The sequence below is a fragment of the Diceros bicornis genome, chromosome 21 (assembly GCF_020826845.1).
Source record: "Diceros bicornis minor isolate mBicDic1 chromosome 21, mDicBic1.mat.cur, whole genome shotgun sequence".
Taxonomy (NCBI): domain Eukaryota; kingdom Metazoa; phylum Chordata; class Mammalia; order Perissodactyla; family Rhinocerotidae; genus Diceros; species Diceros bicornis.
The window spans coordinates 40,678,587-40,697,864 of NC_080760.1; the positions used below are offsets into that span (position 1 = coordinate 40,678,587).

A 19,278-nucleotide genomic window follows, 5' to 3' on the forward strand; every position below is an offset into this window, starting at 1 on the left:
AAGCGCTGGGACTCGCTGATAATAGTTATCTATGTTGGGTGTCCAGGGACTCCAAATTGACCTGGTTCTCTCAGGAAGGGAAAACGACAGATTCTAAGCTGTTTTTGTTCACGAAGCTTTCTGCAGGGTCTGGCACACATTTCGTGCTCACCTAAATCACGTTGCGCGAATGCACGCACACGACCTGCCAGGGTTGCCCGGGTGTAGGCAGCATCACTGTCGGTGGCCAGAATGATTTCCACTCCCTTACCCGCCCACCACGGAACCCGGGCTGGCACCGGGGCCCCAGACCCTGCTGCGGGTGTGGAGGCCACGTGGGCCCCTTCCGCCAGTTCCCCACATCCTTTGTTTCCCACCGGCCCCGGCTCAGGAAGCTCTTTCTGCGAGTCACCGCGAAGGGGCGGCCCGGGAGCCTGGAGAAGCTATTTCCGTGCAATCCGAGCGGGCGGCAGGCGCGGGAGGGGCGTGGAGGTGGAGGCAACGCAGAAGGCCCAGTGTTTGCTTTTATTTCATGCAACAGAAGGTTCTATTTGTGGAAGCGAACAGACGCTGGGGATTAGAGCTGGGAGGGGGCAGGAAAAGGAAAAAAAAAAAGCCACATCCACTACCACGCACAGGTCTTCCCCGGAACTACCGCGTGGGGGTGAATGATTCTGGAATTCATCACCTTCTCTGTCCTCCCTTTCTCCGGCTGCAGCCGAGGCTCGGCGGCGCCCACGGCTCCAACCGGAGGTCCCAAGGTGCGGGGCGGTGGGGGGATCCCCAGGGCGAAAGGCGTAACCGCCAGGCTGCAGCGAGCCGCGGGTGCAGAACCCTGGTGCGCGCGCCCGCAGTCCATTGTGCTTTGTGTGAATGGGGAGCGCGCGCCAATCAGCAGTCGCTTTGCCCCCCAAGGCCCCGCCCCTCCCGCCCACTTCCCCGGGACCCTGACGTCACGGGAACTTTTCCTCCGCCCCCTCCTCCGGCTTCCAGCGCCTGCTGGAGGGCGCGCGCCGCCTCCTGCCCAGCCCAACCCGGGGGGCGTGTGCGCGCGCCCAAGCCGACTCGGGACTCACCACCTGCCAGGCAGCGCGCGCTGCCCAGAGCATCCCCAGCCCTCGGGCCACCCCTATTGCCCCCGCCGACCCAGCTCCACCTCTCCTCCCCCGTCCGCTCCGGTGACTGCTCCCCGGGCGGCAGGGCCCGAGTCGTCGCAGCCACCTCATTGCACAACCCGGCTTCCCAACTGTTTACACAGCCCGGCCTGTGAGTGTGTGTGTATACAGCGTGAGTCACCGGGAGGCGGAGGAGGTGGAGGAAAAGGAGAAGGAGGAGTGCACTGGCCGGGATCGGTGCGGCGCACACACTCACTCACACCCAGTCACTCTCTCCGAGCGCGTCTCGCTCGTTCACACACACGCCGGGAGCCCAGGAGCGCGCAGGATCCCGAGCGCCGCGGAAAAGTTGCTCCGGCTTTCGCTCCGAGACTTCTTGCTTTGGGAAGTGCATTTGCTTCGTGGCTCCGCCGAGCCTGGGAGATCCTGCCCTCGCCGCTCCGAACCTCCGGAACGCCGGCCGCCGCCGCCGCCTCTGCCTCCGGGACTGCCGGCAGCCTCGACAACAATAGCGGCGGCCGCCCCCAGCGAGGCTCCCCGAGCCGGTGCCCCCGGGGGTCCGAGGACCCGTACCGGCCTCTGCCCCCCGGACGCGCGGCCAGCGTGGTCCCTGCGTGCAACACTCGCGCCCGAGAACCCCTTCTGCTTTGCCCCCTGTGGGGGCCGAGCCAAGCTCCGTCTGCAAACTCCGTCCCGCCGGCTGGAATAAGTCGCGGCGCCGGCGCCAAGCCCGCAGCGCCTTCCCGCGCGGATCCCGGGACGTACAAAGCCGGGGCCGTTCCGGCCCGGGACGGGATGCGGGTCGGTCCCGTGCGCTCTGCCATGAGCGGCGCCTCGCAGCCCCGCGGCCCGGCCTTGCTGCTCCCGGCCGCCCGAGGCGCCCCAGCCAAACGCCTGCTGGACGCGGACGACGCGGCGGCCGTGGCGGCCAAATGCCCGCGCCTCTCGGAGTGCTCGAGCCCCCCGGACTACCTCAGCCCTCCTGGCTCTCCCTGCAGTCCGCAGCCTCCGCCCGCCGCGCCGGTTTCTGGCGGCGGCTCCGGGAGCGCGCCGGGGCCCAGCCGCATCGCCGACTACCTGCTGCTGCCGCTGGCCGAGCGCGAGCATGTGTCCCGGGCGCTGTGCATCCACACGGGCCGCGAGCTGCGCTGCAAGGTAGGCGCCCCGGGGCCGGGACCCAGCGGGGATCGGGGGGTGGGGGGCGCAGTGGCAGGCAAAGGTGCTTGGGTCTCCCCGCCTGCGCCCGGGGGCCGCAGGTGCCGCCAACGCTTGGACTTGGGGCCGGGCGGATAAGTGAGTTGAGCCTGGTAAGGCGGCATTTGCCCACGCTGTGGAGGATTGAGGGGTTTCCGATGGAGTGGTAAGGGGGCTCGGAAGTCAAGAGGCGGAGCAGTGTTCAGTTGCTTTCTCTCTCTATTATTTCCTTAGCGCCCAGTTTAGCGCGTGGCGTGCCATATAAGTTGTGGAATTGAAATGGATTCCAGGGCCATGCCATTTCCCTTCTCTCATTCTCCTCGCTCCCCCCGCCCCTGTCCTGGAAGGACGCCCCGCAGTGGGTGCCTCCTTGGAGCTTAGAGCAGCTGGCAGCTCTCTTGCCGGGTTTCAAGGCACCCGGGCTCACTGTGGGTGGTAAGCGGGTAGGAACACCGTGTCGGGCTCGGGTCTTGGGGGTTCCGCCTTGAACTCGCGCTGGGACGAGAACGTCGTCCTCCCCAGAGAGCAGTCTGAGGGAGTCTCCCAGCCAGCGCGGGGAATTCGCCCGCAGTAGAAATGTTGGAAAACCCACAGCGGCTCGGAACCCTCGCTTCCATTCATGTCTTTAATTTCCGGCAGCGATTTTCTTTTGAACATAAGGGATTCCATCCAGGAGTAGATAACTCCTAGAATGAGGATCCTCGGCGTGCTCCCCCAGCGCGCACACAGTATGTTCCCACAGGCCACCCTTGGCGAGCCTGACACCCCTGCCTCAGACATCCCTGAACCCTCCGGGCTGCTCCTTTTCACCCGAAAAACAGGGTCACCCCGCAGTTCAAGTCGCCCTTGCGTTTTCCGCAACTCACCTGACCCCCCTTCTGTGGGCCTACTGCTGCCACCTACTGTCCGACCTGAATGAAGTTTCAAATACACGATCAAGCCCAGTTTAAAGGGGGAAAAATCTTTTCTTCTGGGTCGCTGGGGCTAAGAGCTGTTTTGGGAAGAGTATGTGTGTGGGGATGGGGTGGGGTTGGAGGAGGGGGGCGGCAGAGAGGTTTTTCGAGCTGGTGCCAGAGCAGCCAGGCCTCAGAGGTGGGGTGGGTCTGGCCGTTGTGCAACCCCTTCCAGTTCCTCTGAGCAGATAATAGCTGAATCCAGATGGTGACAGCCCGTGTGTCACCGTTTCCAGTTGAGTCTAGGATATGAGTAACCGGACTAAACAAAAGGCCTTAAAGAGACCAGCCAGCTTCGCAGAGGAGATGCTCCTCATTTCCCCGTGAGGGTGGGGGTGGGGAAGTTGGGGGGGGTTAAAAAAAAAAAAAAAAGAAAAAACCATGGAGAGGATCCCATTTCCCTCCTGTGAGAATTTTAACTCAAAGCTGCTTATACCTGAGTCAGACTGTAGGCAGGTTGCTTAAGGCTGAGTTGTCACAGTCTCTCTCCGAGTCATCTGTTCCTTCTGACTAATGACAAATCTGCATGTTCCCCAGCCCCTGCCTGCTTCCACTTGGAGGCTGCAGAGTCACCACATTCTGGGCTTTCTCTGGGCTGACCACTTTGGGTCTGCAGGAGGTCATGCATTTTCAGGGACTGCTTTTCAGCTCCTGGAGATCCCAGGGGAACCTTCTATCAGCTCCTTTGCTGCGCAGCGTTGCCTGCTGACAAGGAAGGGCACAGGGGGTGGGGTCTTTGGAGCTTAGCTCTCTGGAGCTGATGGCTTCATGGAAGGCGGGAACATATATAGAAGACAGTTCTTTCAAACATCCATATGGTAGCTCTTTGGATATTTGCTAGCTCAGAGCCTTAGCTGTTACTGGTTTTGGATCTTAGGGGTAGCCGGGGCTGCATAAGGTGGGGTGGTGGAGATAAGGGGGGCAAATGAATGGAACCTTACTTTCAAGTGAAGCCTGAAGATGGAGAACTGCAGCCCAGCCCAGGATCTGGGAGGCAGCCTCGGCTCTTCCAGCGTCCTAAATGGAGCCCCTTCTCTCTGCAGGTGTTTCCCATTAAACACTACCAGGACAAAATCCGGCCTTACATCCAGCTGCCATCACACAGGAACATCACTGGCATCGTGGAAGTGATCCTTGGGGAAACCAAGGCCTATGTCTTCTTTGAGAGGGACTTTGGGGACATGCACTCCTATGTGCGAAGCCGGAAGAGGCTGCGGGAAGAGGAGGCCGCCCGGCTCTTCAAGCAGATTGTCTCAGCTGTTGCCCACTGCCACCAGTCGGCCATCGTGTTGGGGGACCTAAAGCTTAGGAAATTCGTCTTCTCCACGGAGGAGAGGTGAGCGGCCTCCACAGTCCCTCCTCTTGCCTTTTGGAACCAAAACGAAGGTGCAGGTTGAGCAGTTAGGTGCAGTGTGTTGGGTCAGAACAGCACCCAGGGCTCAGTTGTCCCAGAGCTAGGATTTAGAAGTCCTCTCCCGAGGAGCCACGGCCGAGGTTGATTTATTCTGCACTCTTGTGGATGTGGGCTGAGGACACCATGGTGCCTCTCTGGGATGTCACGTGATGACAAGATGCCCTCCCCACTTCCACCCCAGGATCAGATTATTCCCTATTGTTATCAGAAAGATTAGTTCTTCTGGGGTGCCAAAATCAACCTGCCTTCACAACATTGACTCCTAGAGAAAGTTTCAATCCTTGCTTCTACTGAGTGGGGTTTTTTGGTACCTCGAAAGTATCACAGCACTAGTTAGACTGTTGTATTTGCAGAATTCCACCTTCCTGTTTCACACCACACTCCTGTTACATCTTGGCTTGGCCCCTAATATTTTCTTCTCATTCTCCAGTGACTTTTTACAAACCTTGTTTGGATACATCTTCAGCAAATAGCCACATTGAATAATAAATGGAAGTTGGCTGGAAATGGTTGCTAAATATAGATCATGGCTTACATCCTAAAGGACAGGATGAGCTCGATAAGAGAATAATGAGGCATTACCATTCAGAGTTGAGGTTTCAGACAACAGAATTCAGGAAGCCGCAGGAGATAAACCTTACCTGATTTTAAGAGGTGGGCGACATCCCTTGTGGAAAGATTAAAAGCAATACCCTTGTAGAATTGTCGAGGTGGGTGTGCGTTATTTTGTTGTAGCTATTCATGCAGAGCTTACCCACCTGTGCATTTTTACCCTTAGCTCCAGATCGTATGAAAAAGTCCCGGATTGAGTTGCCATAAAACGTGGCTTTGTATCTGACCTTGCAATAATTATTGGAACATACTGATTAGCAAAGAAAAGCAAAGTGTTTGCAATGAAGAAGTTTCCAATTCCTGGAACATGCTCTTTTGATATGGTGATGTATTTTCTGAAACATGCCTTACACACCTCCTTACCAGCTTTTGAAATCCGCATTGCACAGCCGAATGTCATGTGCGTGGAGTTTGGCAACCTGAGGGTTAAGCAACGGCAGGCTGACGCTAGTCGTGTAACTAGCACAGGTGCAGGGTTTTAGTGCTGCAGCAGCCAATCAGGGGCAGACGGTGTGGGTTGAGTCATATTTTCCGTTTACAGAACCAATGGGTATTTTACATAACGACGGGGAGGTCAGGCTGAGGACGTACCGAAGTTAGCACATGTATACTACACTCCAGGGAACAGGAAGGCAGGAAGAAAAAAAAACAACCAGACCTTTGAGAGGAAAAGGAATTGACCCATTAGCCAGTCCCAAATGTTTGCATTTAACTTCACCACAAGTGACTTACTGAAACAGGGCTATTTCAGCAGAAGCTGCCACCAGAGCTTAGAGGTTCCCCGTGTGGCTCTGGGCTTTGGGGGATCCAGGAGACTTGGGTGGCTGGATCTGAATAAGGAGGCACCTGCAGCTTCATAAGAGAGCCTTTGACTCAAGATTTTTCAGACTTTAGTAGTTACCTGAACGGAGAAACCCCCAAGTAGAATAAATGTGCTCAGGTGGCGATGTGCCATCCTGGGGGCTGGGCTGTGCGTGTGTGTGCGTGCTCGCACCTATGTAGGTGTTTTATGGCCCCTGCACCCTCCAAATCCACCAGCTGCTTCTGTTGGGTCATATAACCTCTCTGTCCATGCTAAGCTTCCTTTGCGATTAAACATCCCAATAAATGTAATTAACATTCCTTGCCCCTTTCCCATCACAATTATCATGGCCTGGGCTCAGGCGGACACAGTTCCCTCTGTGTGCATATGTCAATGTGAGCAGGAGTGCTGACAACCTGTGCGTAATAGTGACTTTGGGCTCCGTGTGCTGTAATGCAAAGTGAGGTTCCAAGCAGCCCTGGTGGTCGGGGCATGATAAGAATAAGATTGGCTTGTAGGATGCTCAGGCCCTCCCTGAAGAAGTAGGATATACTGCTAGCTTTTGCAGAAAATGTCAGCATTCCCCTGAGACAAGCTCGCACTTCTGCAATGTGAACTTTGTGGCTTGTGTAACCCCTCTTAGGATATCTCTTATAAGCTCTAGCATAATGAATAGTATGTGGGGCTTTGCCTCACACCCTCCACCCCAGGCGCTCTCTCAATACTTTGCAAATGTTTATTGCAGTGTGATGCAGATATTTATGGACTTTTTAACTTTTCCCCTAATCTTAGTCATGCTTTGGCCAAACTATCTTTTTTTTTTTTTTTATAATTTTATTTATTTATTTATTTTTTCCCCCAAAGCCCCAGTAGGTAGTTGTATGTCATAGCTGCACATCCTTCTAGTTGCTGTATATGGGACTCGGCCTCAGCATGGCCGGAGAAGCGGTGCGTCGGTGCGCATTCCGGGATCCGAACCCGGGCCGCCAGCAGCGGAGCTCACACACTTACTCGCTAAGCCATGGGGCCGGCCCTTATTGGAAGGTGTATTGCTTTATGAAATCCTGAGTCCCGGGTGGTGGCAGGACACTGCCTACTGGACGAAGGGGTACATGGCATTTTTTGGACCCTAGCTATTAGTGCCTGGGGGCTGTTACTGGGAAGGCCTTGTTTTTCATGAACAGCTGATCTGGAAGTAATGGCTTGTGTCCTCTCTTCTGCAGAACCCAGCTCAGACTGGAAAGTCTAGAAGATACACACATCATCAAGGGGGAAGACGATGCTCTGTCAGACAAACATGGCTGCCCAGCCTATGTGAGCCCCGAGATTCTGAACACCACTGGGACCTACTCCGGGAAGGCGGCCGACGTTTGGAGCCTGGGGGTGATGCTCTACACCCTTTTGGTGGGACGATACCCCTTCCATGACTCAGACCCCAGTGCCCTCTTCTCCAAAATCCGACGTGGACAGTTCTGCATCCCTGACCACATATCCCCCAAAGCCAGGTGCCTCATTCGCAGCCTCCTGAGACGGGAGCCTTCTGAGAGACTCACTGCTCCCGACATCTTACTCCATCCCTGGTTTGAGTCCGTCTTGGAATCTGGGTACGTTGACTCAGAAATGGGAACTTCAGACCAGATTGTTCCAGAGTACCAGGAGGACAGTGACATTAGTTCCTTCTTCTGCTAATCCCAAAACCTCAGAAACCTCATAATTTTTACACATGGCATTTCCATTTCTAAAGATGGACAGGCCTTTCGGCACGGTGCCAGCCAGATGTGATGGCGTAAAGATTGTAGCTGCTGAACTCAACTTGGCACCTCCTCTTACTCCTTGTGATGAGTGACTTGACTGAGCAGCATACACTCTTGATTGGCTGCCCTGCAAAGTTGTTTCTCTTCTTAATGAACCCTCGCCAACTATCCCCTTGTCAGATTCGGGGGTTCCACATCTTTTGTAGGTGGCAAAGAGTATGGATATCCTACAGCATGTGGTCAAGTGAAATGAACTTGAACATTCTAAGGGGAGAGGAAGTGAATCGAACAGTGGCATTTTGGGCAATAACCTATTTTAACAGGGTGACAAATAATTTGGGCTAATAAACCTGACATCGATCTTGTCTTTGGTGGCTAGACTTGTGCTGCCCCAGCTTCTCTGATCGGAAAGTTGTTTTTTTTGGTTTGGTTTAACACTCACCCTTTCTTGACACTCATATTTACCAGTGACTTGGCTCCGTTTTGGGAGCAGACTGGTTCAGCAGCATAGGAGCCCGCCTGAACCATGAACCCAGACTCTCCTCCATTTCCTGCCAAGACCTCATTTGCACTAATGCCGTCATTCTGACTTTGAAACGTCCTCCCCTTCACTGTAAAAGCACTTACCAGCTAACCATGGAAAAGTATCACAAAAGATTCAAACTCCTGGCTATTTCAGAACTCTGAGCTCGGACGGAGAGACTGCAGATTTTTTAAAATAATTCGAACACTTGGAAACCGTTTGCTTTTTTGGTTCCCCTCAAAAATGTTAGCATTTATCCTTGACTTTTTTCCCCAAGACCATCTCAGGGTGGAGCATTTTGTCTAGGAGGAGAAAGATAAGGAGACTCTCCACTTCCCTCTCCCAAGAGCACATGTTAAACATCTTTGTGCTTCAGGGAAAGTGAATTTGGGATAGTCTTAGACTATTCTCAGACCAACTTCCAGAATTATACTTTAACCCCTCATGGATATGGTCTGCCTCTGGCATTGTGTATGCGTCTGCAGTTTTGCATGATGGGTTGTTAATATTTCAAATGTGGTGTGGTTTATGAGTACATCTGTATAATCAGCATCTGGAGTGAAATAGCAAAGCCCAAACTTGAAGCGGAAGGGACTTTAAAAATCATCTAGTCCAACCTCTTTCCTCTCTCTGCCACCTCCCGATGCAGAAATCGCCCCTTCAACTTCCTTCACAGGTGGGAATCCAGCCTCTGTTTGAATGCTTCCGGAGATGGGAAACTCACTACCTACAAAAGAGAGAGCTTAACAGAGAAACTGCAACTTGCATTAAAAACCAAGTGCAGACGGACTATCAGTAATTTCTTGGACAGTACTGAAATCAGGTGGTTGAAACGGGTAAACCAAGCATACTGTATTTTGAGAAATGGCACAAAAACGAGCCGTCATCTTTAAGGGCTAGGCCTAGACAACTACTAACCTGCATTGTGAGAATGCCGTGTATACCTCACGTACTGTGTACTTTGTACATATTTTTACTGTTTTTATATATGTCCGATACTTTCTGTTGTTTTGGCTCTGAGGCTTGTTTTGTTGTCCGTGTCTGTCTGAATAACCTGCGTGTCTAAAACCACGTGAAATGTGAATGATTATTGGCAATATTACCTAACAGAATCATGGGACTCGGAGAAGAGGGAGGACAGAGGCCTCTGTCGCACTAATGCTCTCGTGGTTGCTTGACTGTTGTATCTGTGATACATTACCTGGCTAAGTACTCTGGGCTGGCTGGGGCTTTTGCCGGGAAAGCTCGAAACACTAGATCCTTCCTGTACATGTGTATATATGTGAACAGTGGGACGGCTGTTTTTGACTTGTAGAGAAATTTTAATAAATCTGGTTTCGTAAATAGGTGCTGTGAATTTCTTTTGAGTCCACTCTTGCCTTTGCCTTGTGCAATTTCATGCTGGGGATGCAAAGGTCTCTAGCCTTAGGGCTTGGAATCTCACAGTGATGGTGGTGGTGATGGTGGTGGTGGGGACAGAGAAGTAAACAGATGATGATTATTATATATGACCTTTGATAGATTTGAACCCATTCACTTTTTCCATTGAAGTGGGCAAATCCATTTTGATAGGTGAAGCCAATTTGGTGAAATCAGATTGGTAAGGGCTATGGGTTGAATTTAGAGTTGAGAAACATTTGAAGAGGAGCATACATAAATGAGCCTTGTGTTGTAAGAATCTCTCTGGATTTTGGTCTTTGTAAGGTCGGGAGAATTTGATGAAAGCAATGGGCCCTTCTCAGAAAAATGTACGCATGTGTATCCAACAGAATTTTGTTATAATTTCGGAGGTCCCCATATGTCCCTGAAGGCATCCCAGGCTTCCTTTTGAGAACCAAACCCTCCCCCCATTAGACTTAATTAAAATGGCTAATTGATACATTTCCTTTTTTCTCCCTGTAAGTGTAAAAATGGAACTAAAGGGAAAACTAAAGCGACGTTATTTTGAATCACAAAGGTAGAGAAAGAAAAGATTTTGATTTAATTAGGTTTATAGCTTCACTATTACATCCGAATCTATTCTAAATGAAGTCATTCAGCAGCTAGAGTGATTTTCGAAAAAACTTTATATTGTAAAGTGTGACAAATATACAGCAAAATGCACAAGTAAGTGTATAGCTCTGAACTTTCACAAACCGAACACACTGGTGTAACCAGCAGCCAGATCAAGAAAACAAAACAGTGCCAGGACCCTAGGAGCCCCTCCTGCCCCTTTCATTCCCCACCTGACACCTCCTCCAAGGGTCACCACCATGGCACAGAATTTTAACTCTTAAGTTTTAACTGTAAAAATTAGAATAAGGACGAAGTCATCAACTCTGGGCTTAAACGGAGAGGCATACAGAATTACAGACGACACAGTTGCCCTTTTCTGGGACTCAGGCTGAGATCACCCAGGAAAGCAGAACTGTGACACTGAAGTAAGTGCAACTCAGGCCTCGTGACCCAGGACTTAAGAAAAGAAGTGGAAAACCACATCAGAAGCAACCTGGGAAACGGCCCAATGCCTGGGGATCTTTGAAACTAGGAAGCCGGGGTCGGGCGGGGGCGGGGGGGGGCGGCGGTGGGGGATGCGGGGGATGGTGTCTAGGGCCATCCTGTGAATAGGACCCTTAAACCCCAAAGTTCTCAGTGCCTCGGAAAATACATTGTAGTGTCTCCCCGCTCCAAGGAACCCAGACGAGGCTCAGCATAACTCCTCAGGCATACAGAAGGCTAATACCTGGACTTCACTGAGCCTTTTAATCTAAGGGTTTCAAAACACTTTGCAAGCAATTAAGGTTACAACACCTCTTTGTACTGTTGTTGCATGCACCAAGTGAAGGGAAATATGGGTCAGGATTGGCTGGGATGACATGTGATGCCACAGATCCATAAATTTAATCTCTTCGAGGGTTGGAACAAATCTCGGCATTGCAACCGGCTACACTATAGAAGGTTGGAGAGAGTGCTGAGCACTGGCTGAAAAGGTGATCACTTTTATTTCCTCTTGTGTCCTCAACACACTCGTCATTTGAGTAAATCATTCAAGTAACATCTCAATAACTTTTTATTCATATCATATTTTCTAGAAGTTTCACTCTTTCCCCTCCTTCCCTCCCTCCCTCTCTTTCTTCACAGCAGTGGAATGCAATAAGAAAGTCAAATATTATCTGCTCCATTTTATAGATGAGAAAACTGAGGCTCAAGTGTCTTTCAGTAGCCACTCAGGAATCAGCAGTTCAGACCTGGGACATGAATTTGCATCTTTGGGCTCCTTACCCTATGTTGTTGTATATCTGCACACCGCCACACAAAGTCTTCTGGCAAGAATAACAATTGGAGAAGGCGGCTCAAGAGAAATACAAATACTGAGTCTTTTGCCCCATTAATGTCTTCAAAATAACCCAGTAATTCAGTCATAAAGGTGGGAGCATTACCAAAGATGAGAGATCTGTTATTCAATAAACATTTACTGTGTACCTACCGTGTGCCAGGCACTTTGATAGACCCTTGGGGAACAGATGACCAAGACCCAGTCCTCGCTCACTGAATGGAAAGCTCCATGAGGTCAGAGACTGTGACAGTCTTGTTTACCGCTGGCTCCCCAGCACCCAGTACAGTGCCTATCATGGCAAGGTGTCCAATGCTAGCATGGATGGATGGGTGGGTGGGTGGATGGATGGGTGGATGGAAGGATGAGTGCATGGATAGATGAGTAGATGGATGGATGGATGAATGGTTGGATGGATGGATGGATAGATGAGTAGATGGATGGATGGGTGGATGGATGGATGGATGGATGGATGGATGGCTGGAAGGATGAGTGCATGGATAGATGAGTAGATGGATGGATGGAGGGATGGATGGATGGATGAATGGTTGGATGGATGGATGGATAGATGAGTAGATGGATGGATGGGTGGATGGATCTATGGATGGATGGGTGGATGTGTGGATGGATGAGTGGATGGATGGATAGATAGATGTCCTCCAGCAGCTCAGAGCCTAAAGGGCCTCCAAGTCAGACAGCAAGGGGAGTGGAAGTGGAAATCATGTGACTGGGGTCTCGTTCTAGTCTGAACCCTTCTGCTGTAGGAACTTGAACAAGCAGATCTTCCACTCTGGTTCTCATTTGCTCGTCTTTGAACGGGAGTGACGCTCTGATTTCTTTGTGCTCTTCAGCTGCCATTCTGTGAAAACAATCATTCTGTGATTCTGTGAAAACGGGCCCTATAATGATCTTCGTCAGAGTGACCATGGGAATAGCTTTATGCTTCCTTTTAAAACTAGACACAGCAGTGTGATTGGGTTCCTTGTCTAATTTCATTCTGGATGAGGAAAGGCATTGTTGCAATGAAGATTATGGAACTGGCTTTCCCAGACTCTGGTTGGGAAACGGAGAGCAATTGTTTAGTTAATCACCCCCCTCCCTCACCTCAAAAAAAAAAAAAAAACAAAAAAGAGCAGGATCTCCTTACCAACTCCTGGGAACTGCCCATATCAGATTTCAGTGGCTCCTCTAATGAACCCAATTGCAGTCAATGACTTAGTGGTTCCCAGAAGAGATAGAAGAGACAGATGCAGCCCAACACCCCACCCCAGGCCTGCTAGATGTTTTACAATACGTATCTCATTTTATCTTCTCAGCAACCCCGTAAGGTGGGTAATTTGTTCCCATCTAACAGCTGTGGATGCTGAGACCCGGAGGCTGAACAGTTGCTCAAGGTCATACAGCTAGTGAGTGGGTGGGCAGGACTCCAGCCCCGGCCTGTGTGACTCTAGATCTTTGCCCTTTCCCATCCTGTGCTTTCCAAGTTGGTTCTGACGTGCTAGACCAGCAACATGTCTTCTTTTTGGAGCAGCCATGTTGCTGGGAGATTTTGTGCCAGGAAGTGTATGGTATACTGGGTTGGTCCTGGTTTCAGTCTATGATTTCTACCAGCTGAGATTTATCAACGGACTGCTCATGGTGTACTAAGCCATGCTAAGTGCTTCACGTGAATTAGCAAATGATTACCTCACAGCACCCCAAAAAAGCAGTACTAGTATTGTCTCCCTTTGATAAATGAAGAGACTGAGGTTCAGAGAGGGTAACGGATTTGCCCAAAGTCACACAGCACAGCATTCATTTGCTAATTAACACACCCAGAGCCCTTAAGCCTGAAGGGCTGCCCCTTTGTTTTAGAACTGGGAGGGGATTTTATAAACGGTTTAGTCCTAAATGCAAAGTGGTATTCTGCAACAGCAAAAGGACATTAGTGGGAAAACGAGTGAAATCCAAATAAAGTCTGGAGCTTAATTAATAATAACGTGCCGTGGTTGGTTTCTTAGCTGTGACAAACATACCATGGATATGTAAAAAGGTAACATTGGAGGAAACTGAGTGAGGGATATGTGGGAACTCTCTGTACTGTCTTGGCAACTTTTCTGTACATCTAAATTATTCCAAAATTAAAAGTTCATTAAAAAACAATTTAGTCCACACTCGCCCCATTTTCAGTTAGGGGAAAGCAAGGCTGTGACCAAGGAGGCCACAGCCAGATAGTGGCGAGGCCACTCCTGACCCGCACCCCCAGGCCGGCCCCTGCAGCTCCAGCTTCCTGGGCGCTGGCTGGTACGCCCTGCGTGACCTTCTGGAATGCGTCTAGAGCTGAATGAGGTGAATGTGAGGCACGTCCGTGGAATGTGTCAGAAACTTTTCTTGACACTGGACACGGCATTTTGAAAAATGAGTTCCTGGCTCTGACCTTTAGATCAGTGACTCCGTGAGTGTCCCCATCAGTGTCCTCATGCAGTCATGGCTCTTGGTCAACCGCAGCCGGTGACCCAGTCTGAGGGCTGTACCATTCAGTCATGAATTTTAATTCCATGCCTCATTAGCTGGAAGGCAGCGGGACTAAGCCGAGGAAAATGTCCGTGCCGGGACGGCTTGGCCTCAGTTTGAAGAGGAAGGCATGTAGGGGGCAGGGATAGAGGACACTCCAAATAGATTTCTCATCCAAGCTCCAAGTCAAGAGGTTGTTCGGTCTCTGGGAGGTGACGAGCCACTGAATCTGCTCCCAGCCTTCCGCAGGAGGGTCCTGGCTGCGTTCCCCGTGGTGTGGCAGGAGAAGCAGCCCTCAGCGGCCAGGAAGCAGAGTGGTCCATAGCCCCCCATTTATAGATGGGGAAGCCCATGCCTGAGTGAGCAGAAAGAACAGCCAATTCTCAGCTGCGCTAGCTTTGTGTTTGGAGTTTTCTTTCTCAGTAGCTGCAGTTTGAGTCGGTTTCCAAGTTCCTGCTGATCAGCATCTTCCTCACTTCTTCACTGGGGGAGTGAATTTGAGGATGATACTTCACGGGCGGCCCCCGAACACTCCACTTGTCTTAGACACACTGCTGGACGGCCTGCACCTAATATGAGCACAGAAAGGGCACAACTAGAATAACAATGATGGTAGGAACCCACATGTGTGGAGTTCTCAGTGTTGGCCCAACGCTGCCTTAGCGCTTTACAAGCACTTCTCAACTCATTCTTACAACTCTATGAGGAAAGTATTCTCATGGGTCCCATTTTACAGGTGAGGACGTGAAAGCCCAGAGAGGTTAAGTAACTTGCTCAAAGTCACACAGCCAGTAAATGGAATCTGAACATCGGAATCTCACTTTAAAGAATATACTCTTAATGTGTGCATGGCCTGCTGCCTCCATTCCAGCATGTTGAACACACCTTTTATATTTTATTCCCACAACTAAAGACCTATCATGTCGGTACATCCTGACCTCTCTTGGTGGAAAACCCTTTATGTTTGACACTTCACAGAGCTGGAAGCGAAGAGGAAAGCACTTGAACTTCAGGGTTAGAGAGACCTGGTTGCAAATCCCAGCTCCATAGCTAATTAGTTGTACGACCCAGACAAGTCACGTGACCTCTCTGTGTCTCAGTTGTGATTATAACTGAAATGGCAGTGACAACACCCACCCCCAAGGCTGCAGCTGTGAGGGCTACGCGGAGTAATGTATGTCTGGTGCCTTGTCCACGGTGCCATGTAGCTGGCTCGAAAGTCAGGCAAATTCCTTCGAAGTGGAAAGAACCTGGTCTGGGAAGTCAGACAGACCTGGATTTGGATCCCAGCCTTGCTCCCTATTTGCTCTGTGACTTCCAGGAATTTGCAAAATCTCTCAGACCCATAATTTCCTCATCCATAAAATGGGTGCATAACCATGCGTGTTTCTCAGGGCTGCAGAGTCACAGGGTTGCCGTGCTTTGCAGAGCTGCAGGGCTGCATGCAGGATGGGGATAAAGCACACAAAGGGCCTGGTCTGGGACTGCAGTCGGAGGCCAGTGGGCCTACTGTCAATATGATGCATCCCCCGTCCCTTCCTTGTCCCTTCCTTGTCCCTTCCTTGTCCCTTCCTTGTCCCTTCCGGCTTGCAGGCGTGCTGAGGTTGGTAGTGACTGTTCTATGGGATGGCTTGGAGGGGGGGCCGGTGGCAGGGAGCAGGGCAGTGCCTAGGGGCTCAGCCTTCCCACCCCCTGCTGCCTGGGGCCCTGTTGACCTTGTCCTAGGTCAGTTCAGGTGAGCAGCAAGCATTCGCCTTCTTTGACCTTGTCTAACTGGCCAGCTCCTGCAGGGTCTCAGAAACTCACCCTAGGGGGTAGGGGAGACTTGAAACTGCCATGTCACAGATACTATCTTAATTCCCAAAGCAGAGGCCTCCCTGGGATCCCACGAGGAGGGCAGGGATTAAAAAAATGAACACACACCATCTCTGCTGAGGCAGGGGTAGTCGTTCTGGCCAGCAGGGTGGCAGACTGTGGAGCCTGGAGTCACAGAGGCCTAGGGTTTGAAGTGTGGCTGTAGTACTTATCATTGAGGGCACTAACCCACCTCAGCCTCAGCTGCCTTATCTGCGAAATGGGGTTAGTAAGAATCCTCCCCTCCTGAGATGGTGCAGTTTAAATCAGATCATGCCTGTAAAACATTTCCCGCATGCCCTACAAGTACAAAATGCTCTGCAGATGTTGGCTACCAATAACTGGGATCAAAGAGAGTCAAAAGCAAGAAGTCAACCCATTAAGAAAAATGCTAAACAGTGCTTCTCAGGAGTGGGAGTCGGGGATCTTGTTAAGATGCAGATTCTATTCATCGGGGCTGGGGCGGGGCCCGACGCTCTGCATTTCCAGCCCCAGGTGAAGTCGATGCTGCTGTGGCGAGGAGCTAGTGTTATGGAGCAGCTGCTCGGCATCAGGTGTGTTGAATGAATGATCTCTTGGGATCCTCACAGCGTTTCTGAGGGATATCGTCATCTCCATGTACAGATGGGGAACCAAGAACCAGCGGCTGAGGGCTCAAGTTCATAAAGCATAGTCAAGGGTGAGCCTGGGATACGGACTTGGGTCTCCCTGCTTCCAACCCCAATCCAATTCCCTGTACCTTGGAAGCAACAACAGGAGACTGAGAACTCAGCCAGATGATCCTAGAGAAGCCACCTCCTCTCTCTGGACCTGGGTTTCCCTGTTGGCAAAATGCGTGGCCTGGGCGTAAATGACCTCTAAGCTCCCTCCCCAGCCTCCTGTTGGAACAGCTGACGGGTCCGTGTGCTCTCTGCTCTTACTCGGCATTCGCTTGGCTGGGGCCCCACTCTGCTTCCTAATTTGGTGCTGACATTCCGCTCGCAGACGTATCAGTGTCACCCTGTCAAGTTAGGGACACCGGCAGGACTGCTGGACACAGGCGTCTTCCCCATAGCAGACCAAGCGGCATAGTGGTGACCAGAATAAACTCAGCACCCGGGCCAGAGAGAACATTCTTCTACTCCCTAGAGAGGAGCCTCTCAGCGTCCCTGCAGGTAGAGAAGGCCATTTGCATCAGCCTGAAGTCATGTGGGATCCAGTTGCGCCTGGAGCCCAGGCTCCGATGCTTAACTGCACAGGCCCTGAGTGCGAACTAGAACAGTTTGAACTTACATGTGGAGAGGCAGGCCGACGAGAGGTGGGCTCACACGTACCTCGTGGGCCCATAGACCAGAAGTTCTGAGACATGGGCAGGATTTCAGAAGAGCATGTTGGCCAGAGCTAAAATCTCTGGGTTCAAATCCTGGCTCTGCCACATCCCAGTGTGTGACCTTGGGCAAGTTATTTAATCTCCCTGGGTCTCAGTTTCCTCCTCTGTATAATGGGGCGAATGGTAGTAGCTATCTTGTAGGGTTGTAGTGAGAATTAAATGAGATAATACCTGAAAAGCCCTGAGAACAAGGCCTGGCTCGAATGGTAAGCATTCAGCACATGTAGCCATCCCCATAAATGTGAAATCTGTCAGAGCAGGAATCTATCTGTTTTATTTACTGTTGGACGCCTACTACATGGAACGGTGCCTAGCACATGGTGAATGCTCGTGAATATTTGTGCAATGATTGAATCAGGGAGAGTCTACAGTGGTGGTTTTCAAACTGTGTTCCAAGGATCCCTAGGGTGCCCAGGCCACTGTACGGTGAGGTTGAGGGAGTGTGAGGAAAAACGCTTGAGGAGGAGTCAGCATCCTTCTGCTCCCTTCCCCTGCCCAGAGCCTCCCTGATTTGTATGCTGTATATGTGGCTTTCTGGGTAAAATTTTATTTGGAGGAAGATCTTTGCAGCTGAAAAATAGTTTGAAAATCCTCAATATCCGAAACTTGGTCCCTAGACTACCTACGTTAGATTGCCCTAGATGAGGGTTAAGAAGGCTGATTCCCCGATCCTACCCATGATCTACTGAGTCATATTTTCTGGGGAAAGGGCTTGCATTTTTAATCAATTTCTTAGGGCATTCTTATTGATGCCAACATTTGGAAAATATGTGTCGAATCATTTTGCAAGTGGGGAAGTCAAGACCTTGTTAGGTGAGGCGCCTGGCTCAGTGTCTCCAGGGGCATGTTGGAAGAGCCGATGTAAAGGTGGCTTATCTTCTAGACCAGTGCTCTTTCCATGCTGCTGCTTCTGTGACTCTTACAGCGAGCCCTTTGCAGAGACCCCTACCAGATTATGAAAGCAGGCTCTGGGAGGGTGACAGGGGCCTGATCCACACTTTCTTAGCCTTGTGGCAACTTTCTGCCCCTTGGAATTTGGTTTTGTCCATGCATGCCCTGAGGTAGGCACTCAGCAGGTGCTGGGTGAATGGAAAGGAGTGAAAGGAAGAATGACATCTATGGACAGCTATACACAAGCAATATACAGTGTAATGGCAGCTAGTACTAACCTCTGTGAAGAAAATAAAATTAGGTGAGGGATGGAGAATGATAGGTTGAGGGGACCATTTTAGATAGAATGGGGAGAGAAGGTCTCTTCTGAGGAGGTGACATTTGAGTGGAGACTCAGGGAATGAGGGAGATGGAATCATCTGGTGGAAGAATATTCCAAGTAAAGGGAACAGTAAGTACAAAGGCCCTGAGTCAGGCAAGTGCTTGGTGTGTCTGAGGACCTGCAAGGATTGTTTGAGGCTTAAGTGAGACAACTCATGTAAATATCTTAGGACACTGCCTGTTGCATGTTGGCGGTTACTATCATCGGTGTCGTTTGATCCTCGTGATGAGAAGGACGGGTCCCACTTGCTTTCATTTCATTTTATTTCATTCTATTTTCTGTTATTTAAAAGTCATATTCATTGAAGTATAATTTCCCTACAGTAAAATTCACTCTTGTCTAGTGTACAGGTGGATGAGATTTGACAAATGCTTCCACCGGTATAAGTCCCATGACAATAAAGATATGGAACATTTCCATCATCACAAAAAGTTCCCGTGTGCCCTTTGTAGTCAATTTCCTCATTTACCCACAGCCCCTAGCAATCACTGATCTGATTTCTAGAGATTTGGAATTGTGTGGATATGATCTTTAGTGTCTGCCTTCTTTCACTTGGCTGAATGCTTTTGAGATTCCTCTGTGCTGTTGTATATACCCCGGTTTGTTCTTTTTTATGGCTGACCAGTGTTC

The 19,278-nt window shown here is 50.6% G+C and overlaps 1 protein-coding gene across 1 annotated transcript; it reads left to right on the forward strand.

Moving 5' to 3' along the window:
- The first annotated feature begins 1,889 nt into the window (after positions 1-1,889).
- Positions 1,890-9,690, forward strand: TRIB1 (tribbles pseudokinase 1). The gene is made up of 3 exons (XM_058564929.1): positions 1,890-2,249; positions 4,285-4,577; positions 7,293-9,690. Exons 1-3 carry the CDS (start codon positions 1,890-1,892, stop codon positions 7,756-7,758), a joined length of 1,119 nt encoding a protein of 372 aa, XP_058420912.1. The 3' UTR covers positions 7,759-9,690.
- Positions 9,691-19,278: the final 9,588 nt, after the last annotated feature.

What these genes read in the sequence shown, in the direction of transcription:
- TRIB1 (XM_058564929.1), top strand. Translation starts at nt 1,890, where the DNA reads ATGCGGGTCGGTCCCGTGCGCTCTGCCATGAGCGGCGCCTCGCAGCCC. An exon ending in GCCGCGAGCTGCGCTGCAAG is followed by an intron (nt 2,250 to 4,284) that starts GTAGGCGCCCCG and finishes TTCTCTCTGCAG; the next exon opens with GTGTTTCCCATTAAACACTA. An exon ending in GTCTTCTCCACGGAGGAGAG is followed by an intron (nt 4,578 to 7,292) that starts GTGAGCGGCCTC and finishes TCTCTTCTGCAG; the next exon opens with AACCCAGCTCAGACTGGAAA.